Genomic DNA, 18046 nt, shown 5'->3' with positions numbered 1-18046 from the left:
TGTTCGGCCCCAGTTCTTGCCTTCACCTTTCGCCTGTATGCAACGAATCTACAGCTCCGAGAAGACTTTTCTGAACGAAAATATAGAGATTTTGTTCCATAAGTGTGCATGATGGTAGAAAGATGCATGGTGTTCACAGTTCGATAAAGCTCCAAGAGTGTGGTCATGGGGAAAAGGTATAGCAAGAGTTCGGTGAGGCATGGAAACGGGTAAACTGGGGTTTGTACCATGAGTCATTAAATCGAAGTGTCAGATTGCCCACTGTCCTGCATCATCATCTGTCGCGCTTGCAGAGAGTATGACCACACGGTAGGACCGAAATAGATAGCGAGAGGAACCAGTTTGGAACAGGGGCGGCTCACAAACATTCGATTTTTCAATTAAACAAGACAAGATTACAAAAAAGGACTGACTTCGCCGGCCTCCCAAATTGGCTGGCTGCAACGATTTATATATACAATGCGCCCATCATCGTATACCCTTACATAAATGTACGTATCATGATAATGGAAAGAACACAGCTGCTAGTTAAGTGCTAATTAATTAAGTGCATCATCACAGAAGGACTAAGAGCTACCTCTTAGAAGTACTAATAGGTGCATTAATTAAACTTAGTTTACTTTATAACAAACACTCTTAAGCCAAATTTATTTCATGTATCATTCGAAGCACAACTTCCAGGATCTTGAAAGAAAATGTGAAACTTAAGGGGCTCGGAGACATGTACTTTTTCAATTGTCCAATGCTTTTAAAAACAAAAATGCTCATAACCATCTCGGTTGATGCGAAAAGTTCATGAAATATCTTCATTCTCTGTGCAAACTATTCATTTACTTGCATGATGTCTCCAAGAGAATATACTTAACCTTTCCCTCTCTATATATGAGTCATCTCCTGTAAGCTTTTCCACTTATACATGAGCTTGCTCTTCTTGATCAAAGAAGGCTTCCATTACTTTCTCTACTCTAAATATAACTTTGAATTTTTCATCGTTTCAATATTTTGTCTTTATACATCTCTTCCCCATATCATCACTAGAAAAGCTACAAAAGTAGTTTAGAGAAAGTTGCACGTACACCACAGCAAAGATATTGTTCCGAAAGGTGAAGACCTTGGGTGTATCCGAATGTACACATCAACATATTTATATAAATCCTTGTTAACCTTTTGACTTTCCAACCTCTCCACCCCTGGCCGTTTCACTTTCTACAACTTCATTATCTTTTTTTACCTTGACATTATTGCCTCCCATTTCAATATTATAAACATTTCTTTTTCCATGTCATCTTCATCCAAGTTTTCTTCTAAAAACTCATTTGCATCAAAATTTCCTATCTAATATTCCATTTATGTTATCTCATTCTTGTTATAAGAAGAAATAAACCAAAGCTTTCTCATATCTTGCTTAAAATCTTTGTATCTTCAACACGCTTCCAAATTGTTTGGTTCATTATATCTTGCATTATTTTCAAAGCTTGCATTTTCTTTCTCAAAGGATCTTTGACAACCCACTTTCCAGCTCCTTAATGGTCCATGACCCTTGTCCTGAAGATATGCCTTCATGCAAAGCTCTCAATATTCATAGTTAGTTTTATTTAGATTCTCCAATCCATATTGGCTCAAATCCTCACTAGAGTGGATCAGTGCCTAAGCCAATCTGCCAATTGCGTTCTTCTTCTTCCAGGCCTCCTCATTGCAAAGTCATAAGTACTATCGAGTTTTTTAATGAAGCTCTAATAGTATAACCATTTTTAGAGGATGCTTGGTTTGCGACTGAAATCAGAATGAAAATTGAAATAGATTGGAATGAAAATCGGAATGACCAAATCCTCTAAAGTATTTGATTCATTATCGGAATCAAAATTGAAATAAAAATTTGAATTCATAGAAAAAAGTAGAGATTGAGTTTTAGATAGATTGGACCATTCACGTTTCATTCCGAAATCGAAATTAGACTTTTTCCGACCAAACGGCTGGAATAAGAATTATCCAAATTAAAGAGTTTCAAAATTAAAGCACATAAAAATATACAAATTCTCATTAACGAGAAAAGATTTTTAAGAGATTATTTTAATAAAATTTAACATATCATTTATTCTTGTCCCCTTTCAAATTTGTTGATTACAAGGATTTATATAATAATGATATGACTCAATTAGATAACTCCATCGTTACAATACAAAAGACACGAATATGAATAAATATACAGACTCTCAAAGACACCACTCAGAAATAATAAAACATATGTTCTTGGACTTCCTTAATTAGTACTAATTAATGCTTTATTAAACTTGATATACTTTCCAATACAGCACAAATTTAACTCTTTTGGTACGGCATGTACGGCTCATACATCCAAGAGCCGCTCTAACCCTCCCTTGTAGCTTTTTTTTTTTTTTTCCTTAAGAAAAAAAAAATTGACAAGAATCAAAAATTTATTACCTAATCATGACAGTTCTCAGACAATTGCATCTGCTATCTTAGCAAGAGCCTATAGCCACAACAATACTAGTTTGTCTAATTTTCCAAAAACTGTGATCAGGTGATTGATAGTGTGATATATCTACTGCACCAATAAGCAATCCTAGTTTCATGAAAACTTCAGGTTCCTGCAGAGAAAGCATTCATAGCTATTGAAATTCTTCTCTCTCACTCCGTGGTTGTTCTAAATTTCGAATTGGTACCCAAAATATAAAAGAATCCTATGCATACAAGGGAGTCTTATGTCTCCAGGCAATAAACTTAAATGATATCAAATCTTACAGTTGTGTGTCTTGCTTGGAGTATTGATAAAGCAAATGAAACCTCAGGTCATGCTTATAAGAATTGTTGAGTGTGTCTTGAATTTGATATGATTTATAGTACAAATCAGACCCATTTTAGATGTTAGTTGGTTCATTTGGATATTTTAATTTTTTTATTTTTATTTTAAAATTTCATGGCTATATATATATATATATATATATATATATATATATATATATATATATATATATATATATATTATAATTATATCTTTTATTATTAAGATATCCATCTTTTTATTATTTGAGTCTCCGCATATTATGTGTACTTTATCTTTTGATATAGTCAAATTTTTTCTCATCTTCATCCGTGAATGTAGGTCAAAGGTCAAATCACGTAAATCATTGTATTCTATTTTTTCTACATATGATTGTTTGTTGTTATTTCAGATTTTACACTAATTAATAGATAATCTTGTAATAAACTGGTATCAAAGCCTGAGATTCAGATTTATTCAAGTTTGTTCGTCAGATTTATTTTAGATTTTGATTATTCATTGATTTTATTTTTAGTCTTCACGATTTCTTCATATTGGCTGCGAAGTTCGAGATTGAAAAATTCAATGAGAAGAATGATTTCAGCTTTTAGCATGTGAAGATGTGAGTCCTATTAGTTCAATACAAAATGATGAAGACATTAAAGAATAGAGATGCTTTACTGACGATATTGTTAGAGGAGGATAAGGATGATCTTCTAGAATACGCACATAATGTGATTCAATTATCTCTAGCAGATGAGATTCTATGACAGATTGTAGATAAGTCATTTGTTGTAATGTTGTTGCTCAAGCTGGAGAGTATCTATATAACTAAGTCTCTAACAAATTAGTTTTATTTGAAATAGTGGCTCTACATTCTTCGAATGAAGAAAGATGTGCCTCTTAAATACTTTCTTGATGAATTCAATAAAAGTATTCTAAATTTAAAAAATATTAATGTGAAAATTAATGATGAAAATCAAGTCCTTATTTTGTTGTATTCATTACCTCCCTTATTTGAATATTTTATTGATACTATGCTATATAGTCAGGATGCTCTTTCTATAAAAAATGTGAGGGCTTCATCGAACTCGAGACAATTAAAGAAAAGGGTATCTGAAACTTGGGATAAAATTCAGATAGATAGAATAGTTGCTAGAGGTGGATCAAAAGAAAAGAATTTAGATTTAAGTTTAAGAAGTAATGGAGGCATATCAAAATCCAAAAGGAAGAAAAGATAAATGTAATTATTATAAAATAGAATTTAGATTTAAGTTTAGGAAGTAATGGAGGCATATCAAAATCCAAAAGGAAGAAAAGATAAATGTAATTATTATAAAATAGAAAGGTACTAAAAATTTGATTGTCCCAAACTCAAAGAAAAGAAAGAAAAGTCTAACATTATCTCTAATGCTAGTAACTCGATCAGTATAGCAAAGGATAGTTTGGATAGTACCGATGTTCTCTCAATACCTATCAATTTATCTAAAGATGCTTGGATTCTTCATTCAGTGTATTCTTATCATATGTATCCTCATCAGGATTGATTTTTCAGTGATCATCTTATTGATGGTGCTGTTGTGCTCATGGAGAATAATATATCTTGTAAGATTATTGGTATAAAAATCATTTAGATCAAAATGCATGATAGTATTGTTAGGACCTTGTTTGATGTATGGCACATAGCAAATTTAAGAAAAAATCTAATTTTTTTGAGTACTCTTAATTCACATAGTTTTAAATATTTTAGTGAAGATGGAATTTTAAAGATTTCAAAAAATTCTCTTATTATGCTTAAAGGCAGATTGTTTGATGGCCTCTACTTGCTACAGCGTAGCACGTTATTGGTGTTGTATCAGTTTTCTCATTAGATCTAGATTCAAAAAATACTTGTTTGTGGGATATGTGTTTGGGTCATGTGAATGAGGCTGAATATCTATTTTGAAAAAATAAAATTTGTTGCATAGTTGAAAAATTGAGAAGCTTGATTTTTATGAGCATTGTATCTATGGATAGTAGTCTAGGGTCAAGTTCAACACAGCCATCCATAGGACCAAGAACATATTGGATTATATCTATTTTGATCTTTGGGGTCCTACACATGTTCAGTCTAAAGGCGGTTCTCAGTATTTATTGATTTTCATTGATGATTTTCAAAAAGTATTTGGATATCTTTTCTGAAGCACAAGAATGAAGTCTTTTCTATTTTTAAGAAGTAGAAAGTACTTGTTGAGAAATAATCTAGCAAGAAGATCAAGAGATTGAGAATCGATAATAGCATGAAATTTTTGAGGATCAGTTTAATGAGTTTTGCGAGGTTAAAGGTATTGTAACATACCGCATAGTTAGGAAGACACCACAATAGAATGGTGTTGCAGAATGCATGAATAAGACTCTTTTAGAGAGAACATAATATATGCTTTCTCAATCAGATTTATCTTAGGATTTTTGGGTCGAAGCTGTTGATATGGCATGTTACTTGATGAATAGATCTCCATCCATTGCTATTGAGTTAAAAATTCCTATTGAGGTATAGTTTGGCATACTTATTGATTATTCTATTCTGAAGATATTTGGTTGTCTTATTTATGCACATATCAATGATAATAAATTTGAAAAAAATGTACAGAAATATATCTTCTTTGATTATCAATCTGAGATGAAAGACCATAAATTATGGTGTGTTGAACCTAGTTCTCAAAAATTTATAATCAGTAGAGATATAATCTTTGATGAAAAAGCTATGCTTCATTTGAGAAAGGAGTCAATTGCTATAAATAAAGATCATAATATTGATGAACAAATGAAGCTTGAGGTTAGACCTTCAGTTCATCCATCATATGGTGATACTTCAGTTTAGTCAGTTCATGATGATGAGCTTGAGATTGTTAGTGGGAGAGATGCCTCACAGAAGTAACTAGTACACCATAGCCACTAATAGATCGAGGAGGTAAATTAGATCCACTCAGAGATATGGATATGCAGATTTATTTTCTTTTGCATTATTTATGGCAGAGTGTTCAAGATCCTATAGTTATCATGAAATCATCACTAGCAGTGAGTCTGCATAATGTTTATTGCTATGAGTAAGAAGATTAAGTCTCTTTATAAGAATCAACATAGAAACTCATGAAACCACTATAGAGCCAAATTGTTAGGTGCAAATGGATCTTCAGGAAGAAAGAAAAAATCTCAGAAGTTGAAGCAAATACGTTTGGTTGCAAATGGCTACAGTTAGAGAGAAAGTATAGACTTTAGTAATTTTTTTTCTTCTGTTATAAAATATAGCTCTATTTACATGTTGCTTGCTATTGTTGCCTTATTTGACTTAGAGCTTGAGCAGCTTGATGACAAGACAGCTTTTTTACATGGTGAGCTCGAGGAATAGATTTACATATAGTAGCTAGATGAGTTTATTGTTCAGGATACGGACGGCCATATTTACTTACTAAGAAAATCATTGTATGGTTTGAAGCAATCTCTTAGACAGTGGTATAAGTAGTTTGATGCATTTATGCTTAAATATGGTTACTCTCAGAGTGATTATGATGGTTGTATTTATCACAAGAGATTTCTAGATGATTCTTTTATTTATTTATTACTCTATATATATTGATGATATGTTCATCGCAGCAAAAAATATGTTTAAGATTAAGAAGTTAAAGACTCAGCTTCGCAATAAATTTGAGATCAAGAACTTGGGTGCAGCAAAATAAATTTTGGATATGAAGATTCATAAGGATCGACACATAGATTATTTTTGTCATAGAAAAATTATATTCAGAAGGTGCTTGAGTGCTTTCATATGCAGGATTGTAAGTCAATGAGTATTTCACTTGTAGCACCGTTCGAGCTTTCAGTTGTTGTCTCCATAGTCAGATGAGAAGAAATATATGTCACATGTTTCATATACTAGTATAGTTGGGAGTACCATATATGTGATGGTTTGCACATATCTAAATATTTCGCAAGTCGTTAGTGTCATTAGCAGATACATGGGGCATGTAGGAAAGATTCATTAACAGTCTATGAAATAGATCTTAAGCTATTTAAGAGGCACCATAGATGTTGATTTGGTATATGATTGGGGTTCAGACACTGGTAGCAGTGTTATTGATGATATGAACTCTAGTTATGCTAGTAACATGGATAGATTGAGGTCTTTAACATACTATGTCTTTATTCTCTCAGGTTATGCTATAGTTAGAAAGTGACATTACATTTTACTATTGCTCTATCTATTATAGAGGTAAAGTATATGACAGTGACAGAAATAGTGAAGGAGATCATTTGGTTGCAAGGTTTGGTTAGTGATCTTGACTTAAGTAGAATGTAATATTGTTTATTTCGACAGCTAGAGTGCTATATATCTAACTAAAAATTAGATGTATCATGAGAGGATCAAGCATATTGATATCAGATACTACTTCATTTGGGATGTTATACCATAAAGGAGTTATTGCACTGAAGAAGATTCCTACAACTAATAATCTAACAAATATGATGACCAAATCACTTACTACTCTTTAAGTTCGAGCACTTCTTGGACTTGGTTCATATTTTGAGAATGCTGAGCTAGGCCTTAGAGGCATTGTTGGCAGAGATGGAGCTAGAGGAGTTCACTATTTTGTATTGTAGCTTGATGGGATTCAAGTCAAGATAGAGATTTATAGAGTGTGGCTTGAATTTGACTACAGTATTAATCCTATCCATTTTGAACTTGAGTTGGTCCGTTTGGGTATTTTGATCTTTTCTCTTTATTTTAGAGTTTGGTGACTATATATATATATACATATATTATAATTACATCTTTTGTTATTAAGAGGACTGTTTTTTACAATTATATATTGTAATAAGAAGATGGTAATGGCCCGGTTCAAAGACTACCTAATTATCACCACATGAATTTCAAAGCATGAAAGGAAAAAAAAAATTTGAAACCTCATGTGCACAGGACTCCCGATGGGAGTCTTCCTCTTCTCTGACTTCGATTGGGAAAAGAGGTGTTAGGGGCTCTCATAAACTTAGATTAAAGCCTAGGATCTCATCTATGAAAGGGCTCCCTTCCTCCTTTGCATTCCACTCCAAAATCTTAAGAAATCGCTATTGATGTCCAATAGTTTCATCATTTATTTTTCCTCGGATGTGGCCTTAAAGACTGTCAGATTTCTTCTATTTCAATATCACCGAATCAAGGTAGATACTCTCTCTTCTTTCTTCTTTCTTTTCCCATTGAGCATCATCGCCATCACATTGTTTTGGACCAGCAAGCTGTCGGTTTGGAGTTGAAATAGGGTCCTCTATTTTGAGCCCTTTTCCTTTAGTTTTGATCCCATCAAACCTCACTGGCCATGGCCGCCAACAAGATCTTCTCTGCATTATCGCTGGGCACCACCGTTGGCCACCAGCTCAGACCCTATTGTGGTTGGGAGAGAAGAGAGAAGAGGGGGATGCCTTGTTTTTAAGAAAAAGAAAGGAATTAAGAGAGAGTTCTTCCTTCTCTCTTTCCTTCTTTCTCTTTTTTCCTTAGATTATATTATTCTTTTATTTATTTTCTCTTAGATGGATCAAGGAATCTATGGGCAAAGGGATCCAAAGGTTTGTCGGTGGACCTTAGTGAACCTCGGTAGAGGATTCTAGATAGATAATCCCTATACCATAAATTTTAGTTTTAATACTAAATTTGGTTCTGTAGGAGAACTAGAAAATATCAGAAAGAGTTCTTGACATCCCAGCTATCAAATTAATATGTAGACTAAAGTAAGTTGTCATTAGTACATGATTCTAGATCAATATTGATTTGATCACCACTGTATTGGTTTCCATCCTAGCTTTTGCTGAACATCTATCATTGACAATATTTGGTGTATCAACTTTGAACCGATTTGATTCTTGCTTTATGATTTGTTAGTCAAGTTTTCATCCAAGCAATCATGTCCTTTCTCATATACTTTCTACGACAATCATAGTCACTTTATATTTTCTCCTGATAATGGGATTCGACTATATATAGATATAGTCAACTGGATGAAGATATTGAGCATAAGGATTTATGCTCTAATTTCTAAATAAGATAATTTCTTAAATCTCTATATATTAAGTAGGATCACGAAATTTGGGATTTACAGTAATTCAGATATTAAAGTTTAAAATAAAAATATAATAATGATTTATTATTTATTATGCTGATGGTTGATCGAGATGAGCTGGAATCATAGTGATAGATTTGACATATTAAGCATAGACTAACAGATGCTATAATTGGATTTGGTTAATAATAGAGATAAGAATCTCTATACATAATCACCATTATGTTACTATTTTTATGGTGAGATTTGTATCATTGGTTTCGTATCGATGGATTAATATTGATGATTTGTCATGTTTGAGATACTATTATTTTTTTTATAATTTTTCAGCAGAGTATATTATGTATTGACTATATATGTGTATTAGTGATTGATTATATAGATATAAATTACTTATTTTGATCATATTATAAATTGAAATTGATTTGATGAAATTAACATAAAATCAGTATGAAATAAATAGATGACAAAGATATGGTTTGGACTAGCCTTATCGCATAGGTAGCCAGCCAAAAACTTATGCCCCTACCAGAAGCTTATGCTTAAGATAGTTTTTAGGTGCTTATGCCTAGGACAACCAGCTAGGAGCTTATGCATAGGACAACCAGCTAGGAGCTTATGCTTGGGACAGCTTCCACGAGCTTATGCTTGGGACAGCCTACTAAGAGTTTATACTTGGGACAGTCCTCACAGGCTTATACATGAGATAGGCAGTCAGGAGCTCATGCCTGGGATAGTCCGTTAGGAGTTTATACATGGGATAGCCTCCACAGGCTTATGCATGGGATTTGATTAGATAGAGATTGAGGCATGATCTTGATTAGTCCAAAGTTGAAAAAAAGATTAGAAAATCTAAAATTGTGATAAGAAAAATAAATGACAAGACATAAAACTAATGCTGAATAAAACAATATACTTATTGAAATATGATGACACACCTTTTTGGACAAGACATATATTTGATGTATATTTATGTGCATGTTTGAATTATTCTGGATATTTGATATGAGATTTCATACTTTATTACTTATTATTTTTTCAAATTATATTATTATATGGGTATAGATGTGTGGAGATTCTTATTATGCTATAAAGCTCATTCCTCTTCATTTTTCTTTTTCTTCTCAGAGTTGTAGGATACTTATAATGATTATAGTTTGGTTTCGTAGGTAAACGGATGAATAGATAGAGCGTCATTAATACCTAATCAGATGATTGAAGAAATTAAATTTATAATTGTGTAAGTTTTGCCAATTATTATAAAATTAGATCATTATTACTTATAGATATCGAGCTTGCATTAAATTTTAAGACTTTGCATATTCTTTAAGATATTATCCTAGGGAGTGTGCGACTATTATGTATTCGATCTAGGTGCTAAGTTTGGGGCATGATAAGGATGCATTCTCGGTATACTCTATTTTTTTGATATGGTGATGTTTCTCTTCATGTTTGTCTATAGACGTAGACCAAAGATTGAACTACGTAAATTATTGGATCCTATTTTTTTCTACATATAATTATTTGTTGTTATTTTAGATTTCATACTAATTAATAAATAATTTTATAATAAAAATTAAGCAAAAGACCCATGCCATAGAATGAAAGGCATCCAGCACCTTCGACATCCGCGCATTAGGTAATTTCAATAGGAGTCTGCGATTCAGGAGTTTGCAGTCATGAACCCTATTAAATCTTCATTGAAGTTTGCATTAGTTTTTTCGTAAATTACTTTATGTTATGTGGCCAACAATTTTTATATTTTTTTAATTTTTGAATCTGGTTTTTTAATTGAGTATGATTTGTGAGGTTTGTGTTTATATAGAAGACCAAATAATTAATTTGTGGTCTGATTGATTGATTAATATTTTTTTTGTTCTTGAATTTTTTTCAACATTTCTGAATTTATTCGTTGTGGTTCTTCTCTCTCAAAGTACGTGGGCTTAGGCTTGAATCAGAAGGAGGGAGACATCTCACTATAATTATTCAAGTTCGAAAATTGAGAAAGCACCATCCAAACTTGAACCTAGTTATCGGATAGCTAAGCAAGTGCTACCACCATGATGGCAAACTCCAATTCATATACATTTTAACTTATAGTCAATGGTTGTTATATGCTCGAGTGTCAAGTACCTGTTATTTATTATTTAATTCTCGAAGCATGTAACTGAATATTTTTTTGATTTACATCTCAAAAGTATAAATGATTTTAGCTTTGATTAGTTATTCAGGGAGAAATTCTTTGTACACCGTGGGTGGTGTAGAAAATCTGACGTAGAGCACACCATTTTATGTGATTGATCCACGTAGCTATCACTTTCTAACATGCATTTAATGTTTGTAGTTTCATTTTCTCATTTAAAAATTTTATATGACGAAAATATCTCTATTTTTGAAAAAAAAATATAACATCCTGTGGCATATTATGATTTTCTACATGTAGGATGTTATAATATAACCCAAAAAATTATGACATCCTATGGTATATTTTGACATTCTACATCAAATTATGATTTCCTACATGCAGGATGTCATAATATGATCCAGGATGTCCTAATATAGAATGGGCATTTTTGTCCAACCACTTTTCAATACGCATTTAATACCTGTAGTTTTGTTTTTCATTTAAAAATTTTGAATGATGAAAATATTCCTTTCTTTGAAAAAAATTATATCCTATGGCATATTATAATATCCTGTGTCAAAATTATAACTTCCTGCACGCAAAATTCATAATATAAACATAAGATGTCATAATTTTTTTAAAGAATAGGAGTATTTTCGTCATTCAAAATTTTCAAATGAAAAAGTGAAACTGCAGACATTAAATACGCGTTGAGAAGCGGTGGCTACGTAAACCAATTATATAAAGCGGTGTGCTCTACATCAGATTTCCTACATCTCTCGCAGTGCACAAAGAATTTCTCATTGTTCAAGTTTTATTATTAAGTACCTAATGCAAACTTGGACCCGATCCACAACAAACAAATTATGATACTAGTGAGTATAGCATGAGACTTGATATATCAAATTAAACATCAAGAACTGACTGATAGATCTTATAATTTTTTAATTACTATCTGAACTTAGAGCTTGATCCTTCAATATACCAGGGATGGAACAAAAATTAGGCCCCAAAACCAATGTGTTTGGTTTTAGGTTTGCTAAAACCCAAACCTCACTCAATCCAATCACACCCCTATTGAGAATAGACGAAGGTGTGGCTCACATCAAACGGCAACTCGGGATGGAGGGTGGGCGGGAGGGACATATTGATTACTACAAAATGGATGAGATGGCTTAATTGGACCAGAAAGAACGATTGGCAACCATCTCTGAATTCTCAAAATTGTCATCCCACCCCACACTATATTAAAGCTAGAGCACGGATCCTCTATAATGCGCATGTAGCATCGTAAAATGCTCTATAGTTGTACGTAGGATGGTGGAAAAATGAGTTCATCCAAAGATATGTGAAGTCACCACCAACACTACTTACACCGAAATTTGGAAAGTTGATCTATGTAGCTTTTGGATTCCCGCTAAAATTAACCAAAGGCACCAAAAAAAAAAAAAAAAAAACAAAGGCACCATGATTTTCTAACTGAATGCTCAGAGGAGTTTCAAATAAAGGATGGTTGAAGGAATGGATCCTTAACAACGAACTGCTGGGTGGCTACAGCACTAAAAGCCTCCACTATCAGTTTTTGATTTCCGATACACGTGCCCCGCGGTTCATTACCGGATCTCCGTCACAATTCACACGGGGAACGAGTAAAACACCGGTAAAGTTGGAAGCGGAGGTGCGGTCGCCCGCGCTGCCGGGGTGCCACGTGTGCCATGCAGGACCAGATCCAATCAAATCTGTCGATCTCTTACTTGTCGCTTCCTTTCCTCCTCGCTAATATACTCGATCTGGAGAGTTTTGAAAGGAACAAACATTACACAACACAAGGTGGGGGGGGTGCCGATTGGAATCGGAAAAGATCGTGTTGTTGTGGTGGCGCGATTGGGGAGGATGGAGTACCTGGCGATCAAGACGGAGGACGGGGCGGCGGCGAGCATCGAGTCGGACCTGAGGGAGCTCGGCCTTGCCGCACGAAAGCTCGCCAACCACGCCATCAAGCTTGGCGGCGGCGGCGGTATCGGATTTGGCACGACCTTCTTCAAGTTCCTCGCCTCCATCGCTGCCATGTGAGTCCTTGCACTTGCCGTCTCCGATCCGGTAGATTTCAAAATCTTCTATTCCTTTTTTATCTTTAATTTGTCCAAATTTATCATTATGCTCGCCGGAATCTTCTACGTACGTACGTGTTCTGAGTATGTGTGGATCCTACGAGCCCGACCTGATCTTCTGCCGTGTCGATTAATGTCGAAAAGGCAAGTTAATTAGCGCCGACGACGCGTCCTGTATCTTCTCGTTTGCGTACGTTTTCGTTCTGTCATCTGCCAAGCGATCTGAAAACAACTTCTATATTGTTAGTGACTCTGTTCATTCGCCCTTCAATTGCGTGACATCTCACCACTCGCTTTGTTCTGCAATCCTGGACTCGATTACGAAGGGAAACTCTCAAGGTCATTTTCCGTTGTTCGAGTGGCGATTTGAAATGGGTCCATGAATGCAGCACAGATGGCACCTGCGATGATGACAGAAAAGAAGGGTATCATTAATTCTATATTGATTGTGTTGTGGATTGGATATCTACTGTTTAAAAGTGCGAACTCTCTCTTATCCATGTGAGGCATTTTTGCGGGGCAAAACTGTGAGGGGCGACGATCGTGATTCTCTGTAGCGGACACGCACCGTCTTAGAGCGGACAATACCTCACACGTGATAGAGGAGGCAGATCCGTCACTCTTGGCACGTAACTACATCATTGGCGCCGTCTGTGGGAATCCGTCCCCAGCTCGCCGCAGACCCTCTTGACTCGGGGGCTGTGTTGTGGGTTGGGCATCGGGAGGTCGAACCTCGAAAGTCCTATACCGGTTACAGTTAAGAGTGTCTACTACTTAAAAGTACGGCGATCCTGGTTCCCTGTAGTGGGTACACGCTGTCTCAGAGCGGACAATACCTCACGCACGATGGAGGGGGGCAGGTCCATCACTCTTGGCACGTAACCACATCAGATTGTGAATCATAAAATATTTCTGACTTATACAATAAGAGATTTTATTTTTTTGTGTAATGCACCTTTTAGATTAAAATTCAGAAAAACAAAATAAATGGATGATTCGACAGTGGACTCACACAAAGGAGGGTAAATCTTTCTTTCGCGTGAAAGATACATCCTAACTTGGTTTCAAGTCCTATTCATCCTTTTTCTTATTTCACAAATTACAAATACCATCGGCAAACAATTAGCACCAAGAGGCCTCCCCATGGATGGTAGAAGTTGGTTCGTCCTTTTCTTTTGTCTTTAAAAACTTATTAGCCTTAAGCCTTTCTTAATTTTTTGAACTCTTTATTGTCGCACCATAAGTTGTCAATGTGCATCTATATGTTATTTCCTATTGTATAGCACTGCTTACATACCAATCAATATGCCATGTACCGGCACTTCAAAGAAACCATAAAATCTACCATATTATTATGATCACAATTTTTAAAAAAAAATAATCAGAAAAAAAAACACCTTGCCCTGCATTTGCAACAAACTACCGGGTATTAATCTGTAGCATGGCTCTATCCCAATCTTACTTATGCTATGAAAGTGCAAGGGATTCTTCCACATCAATTTTTAGATATTTTATTTTCTGATTTTTATGAAAACAAGTGAGCTTCACATGGAAAAGGCACAAAAGTTCAATCTCTTACATAGGCACCTGGCCACCGTAGTTCGCTTTAAAGAGGAAAACCCAAACTTTTTGTTATTGGGTTACTCTCTTTGATGATTTCTTACCTACTTTTTCTCTTGTAAAAGAACAAAAAATGGATCAATATAAAGAGCAGCTATACGGAAATACTAGCTTATGTCACACACAAATCTATAGCGATAGTACAGATGGACTTGAGAGCATTTTTACCTAATCTAGTGAGTTTTTTTTATCTTTACTGTTTCTTCGTTACCATTTTTCCTTTCTTCTTTGCAATTTACTGTAGAAAATTAGTAATAGATTTGCTTCAGAAGTTTTGATATGCTGAAATTTCCATACTGATAACTAGAAAAAATTTTATCATGTTTAATGAGATTAAAGTGCTGCTCATGTCTTCTTCGACTGACTTTCTTTCTATTGAGTTCAACAGAGTAATGATCCAGAAAAACGTTCATACCTAAATGATATTCTTTTCATTTCTATTGAAAACCCGCTCTCCCTTCTTTAAAATTTGAACCTCATGCAGATATTTGTTGATCTTGGATCGGACAAACTGGAGGACAAACATGTTGACTTCCCTTTTAGTTCCTTACATTTTCCTGAGTCTTCCTACGAGCTTGTTCTCTTTATTGAGGTGATTTCCACACTTTGCTGCTCGCAGGATTGTCCTTTTATTTTCCTTTCCTTTTTATTTCATTCATTTTTTTGAAAAAAAAATAGTTTAAACTACCATACATTCTAATATTCTGTAGGGGTGAGTTTGGAAAGTGGATTGCATTCATTGCCATCGTGCTTCGACTCTTCTTTCCTCGACATTTCCCAGGTTTGGAATTTAATCTTGTCAAAGTCTACCATTAAAAAATCTCTTGCCATAATCACCATATTCCTTCTTCCTTGCGAATTGTGTCTTACAGTTGGAATTCAAATGCATCCTAGAATTTGATGCGCATACATCGGGCTGCACCCGAACAAAGAAGCAGTTGTACAACACGTGCACTTACAAAAGTAAATGACTAGTAGTTTGCATGCAAAATTTTTGCAAACTGCTAGACTATTTCTTTCTAAGATTACTGTGCCAATCACCTAATTTACTATATCCCATTTTTAACCAAGGAAGGGGTTATGTTCAATGCCCGCTTGATTAGCTTGCAATGCAGTTATGTTTCACACTACATTTGGCTACACAACCATTAGCATATAGAACACCATTATTTATGCTTTCAAAGTCATGCTAAACTTTGCTATATATGGGTGGTTGATAATTTTTGCACTGGAAGCTCGTAGCTAGCTGTACCCATGCTCGCATCACTTCATCTTGAATGCATTCACACAACATGCATGATTTGCATACATATGCTAGGAAATCGGATCAATTCATATGTTGGTGTCGTGGCACAGACTGGTTGGAGATTCCTGGATCATTGATTCTTCTTCTAGCTGTTGCTCCTGGCTTCTTTGCTCAGACAATAAGGGATGGTCCAGTCGGTGTGCTCATCTGCCTGGCCATTGGTTGCTACCTTCTTCAAGAGCACATACGGGCATCGGGCGGCTTCAGGAACTCTTTCACACAGAGTCATGGCATATCAAATACACTCGGTATCATTCTTCTATTGGTCTACCCGGTCTGGCGCATGGTGCTGCGTTTTCTTTAAGAGAAGGATATCAGTATTGTTTGTTAACGCAATATATATGTTGCGGATAACTAGTTTCGACCATAATTAATTAGTTGGTTGTAAGGCTTGAAAAACTCTACTGGGTGCTAATAATGTTAATGAGATGGTAATGCTGGGGTTATTTGCTTTGGATGTATGCAAGGACAAAACTTGTGCATGAGCACCTAATCAGCAATTGAGCCTGTTTTATGCTTCAGAAGCCCGATCATGTTTGTAGCCATCTAATTACATATATTTGGAAGTGCTTGGTTGAGGGAAGTGGGGGTCTGAAATCGGAATGGCAATGAGTGACTCCTATTCCAACCATTTGGTTGGAAAGGATCCTATTCCGATTCTGATTCTGGGATAGAACGGGATGGCCCAATCTACATAGAACTCAATTTCTATCCTCCTCTATGGATTTAAATTTTCATTCCAATTCTAATTTCAGTCACGAACTAAGCAATTCAGAGGATTTGGCCATTCCGATTTCGATTGCAAATCATTCCAATTCCGATTATGATTCCGATCGTGAACCAAGCACTTCTAAACATCAGAGGCCCAATAACATGTATGCCGAAATAATTACATTGATTATTATGTGAACCTCATTTCTCTCTCCTTCTTTCTCTTCAAGGATGATTAAGCTGCTCTCTATTACATCACTTGAATTAAGTAGGCAACCTTTGAGATTGTCTAAACTATGGAGTTTACGGATATCGAATATAGCATGTGGAAGTCTATGCAAAGTTTAGTGCATGAAAGTCGTGAGGAAGGTTGGTGTGGAACGTTGTCCTCCCACTTCTCTCATTTCAGGAATTATTATTGATTGGATCAGATCAACTACAAAAGAATACGGCTATATTATCCTTTTTTTTTTTTTTTTTCTTTCGTTCATATTTGTGCATGCCCCTTATTGGTTGGACTGGTCCATCACTAAGCTAATGGATCTGGTCCAACCAATTATTTTTCCTCTCCGTTCGCTAGATCGCTGAATACAAAACAAACAAAGCTCGATCGATCACACTGAATCTCCTCGCTTGGCGAATGGATCCATATCTAGGTGGTATGTTGTCAATGTTATTCTGCTTGCCCCCTCTCATCTCCTCTTCCACACTTCCACCTACCTCCCCTCCCTCTCTCTCTCTCTCTCTCTCTCTCTCTCTCTTCCTTCATAATCATATGTGCACATAAAATTATTTAAATGTAGAAACAAACCACCAGGAGAGCGACTAAAGTGAACTCTTTCATGCTCAGGATTCATAGCAAGGACTGATTGGTGGCTTTGCTTGCTAGGCAAAGAGAGATGGCAGGAGCGAGCAGATTGGTGAGGACTAGTGGAGCACTCCAATCCAATCACGTATCTCCTTCCTCTTGTTGGAGGTCCATTGTTTGTCATGCTTGTACTAAGATCATATTCCTAATTTATCCTTATATCCTGTTCCAATTCTAGTTAAAATAGTTTGTCTTGCAAAACTTGATTGGCTCAGTTTTGTGTTTCATTGAGATAATCAATGCCCTGCATCTCTGAGTAATGCGGTTACTCATATGGTTTTCCGATTCATGATTGTTACCTTGAAAAATTAAAAGAACTGCACAAGCACTTGATTTTCAATTGATGGAGGCGAAGATTTGAAATTTGCAAGATTTCTTCCGGCTTTCGAAGTGTTCCACCCCGTTGACAGATTACAGGGTTGCTTCCTTGTTCT

The 18046-nt window shown here is 35.2% G+C and overlaps 1 protein-coding gene across 1 annotated transcript; it reads left to right on the top strand.

Moving 5' to 3' along the window:
• Positions 1 to 12810: 12810 nt before the first annotated feature.
• Positions 12811 to 16549, top strand: LOC105033717 (cold-regulated 413 plasma membrane protein 2). The gene is made up of 4 exons (XM_010908617.3): positions 12811 to 13065; positions 15212 to 15319; positions 15438 to 15508; positions 16084 to 16549. Exons 1-4 carry the CDS (start codon positions 12890 to 12892, stop codon positions 16335 to 16337), a joined length of 609 nt encoding a protein of 202 aa, XP_010906919.1. The 5' UTR covers positions 12811 to 12889; the 3' UTR covers positions 16338 to 16549.
• The last annotated feature ends 1497 nt before the right edge of the window (positions 16550 to 18046 follow it).

Source organism: Elaeis guineensis, chromosome 13 (genome assembly GCF_000442705.2).
Source record: "Elaeis guineensis isolate ETL-2024a chromosome 13, EG11, whole genome shotgun sequence".
Classification (NCBI taxonomy): Eukaryota; Viridiplantae; Streptophyta; class Magnoliopsida; order Arecales; family Arecaceae; genus Elaeis; species Elaeis guineensis.
This window is presented reverse-complemented; position numbering and strand designations above follow the sequence as displayed.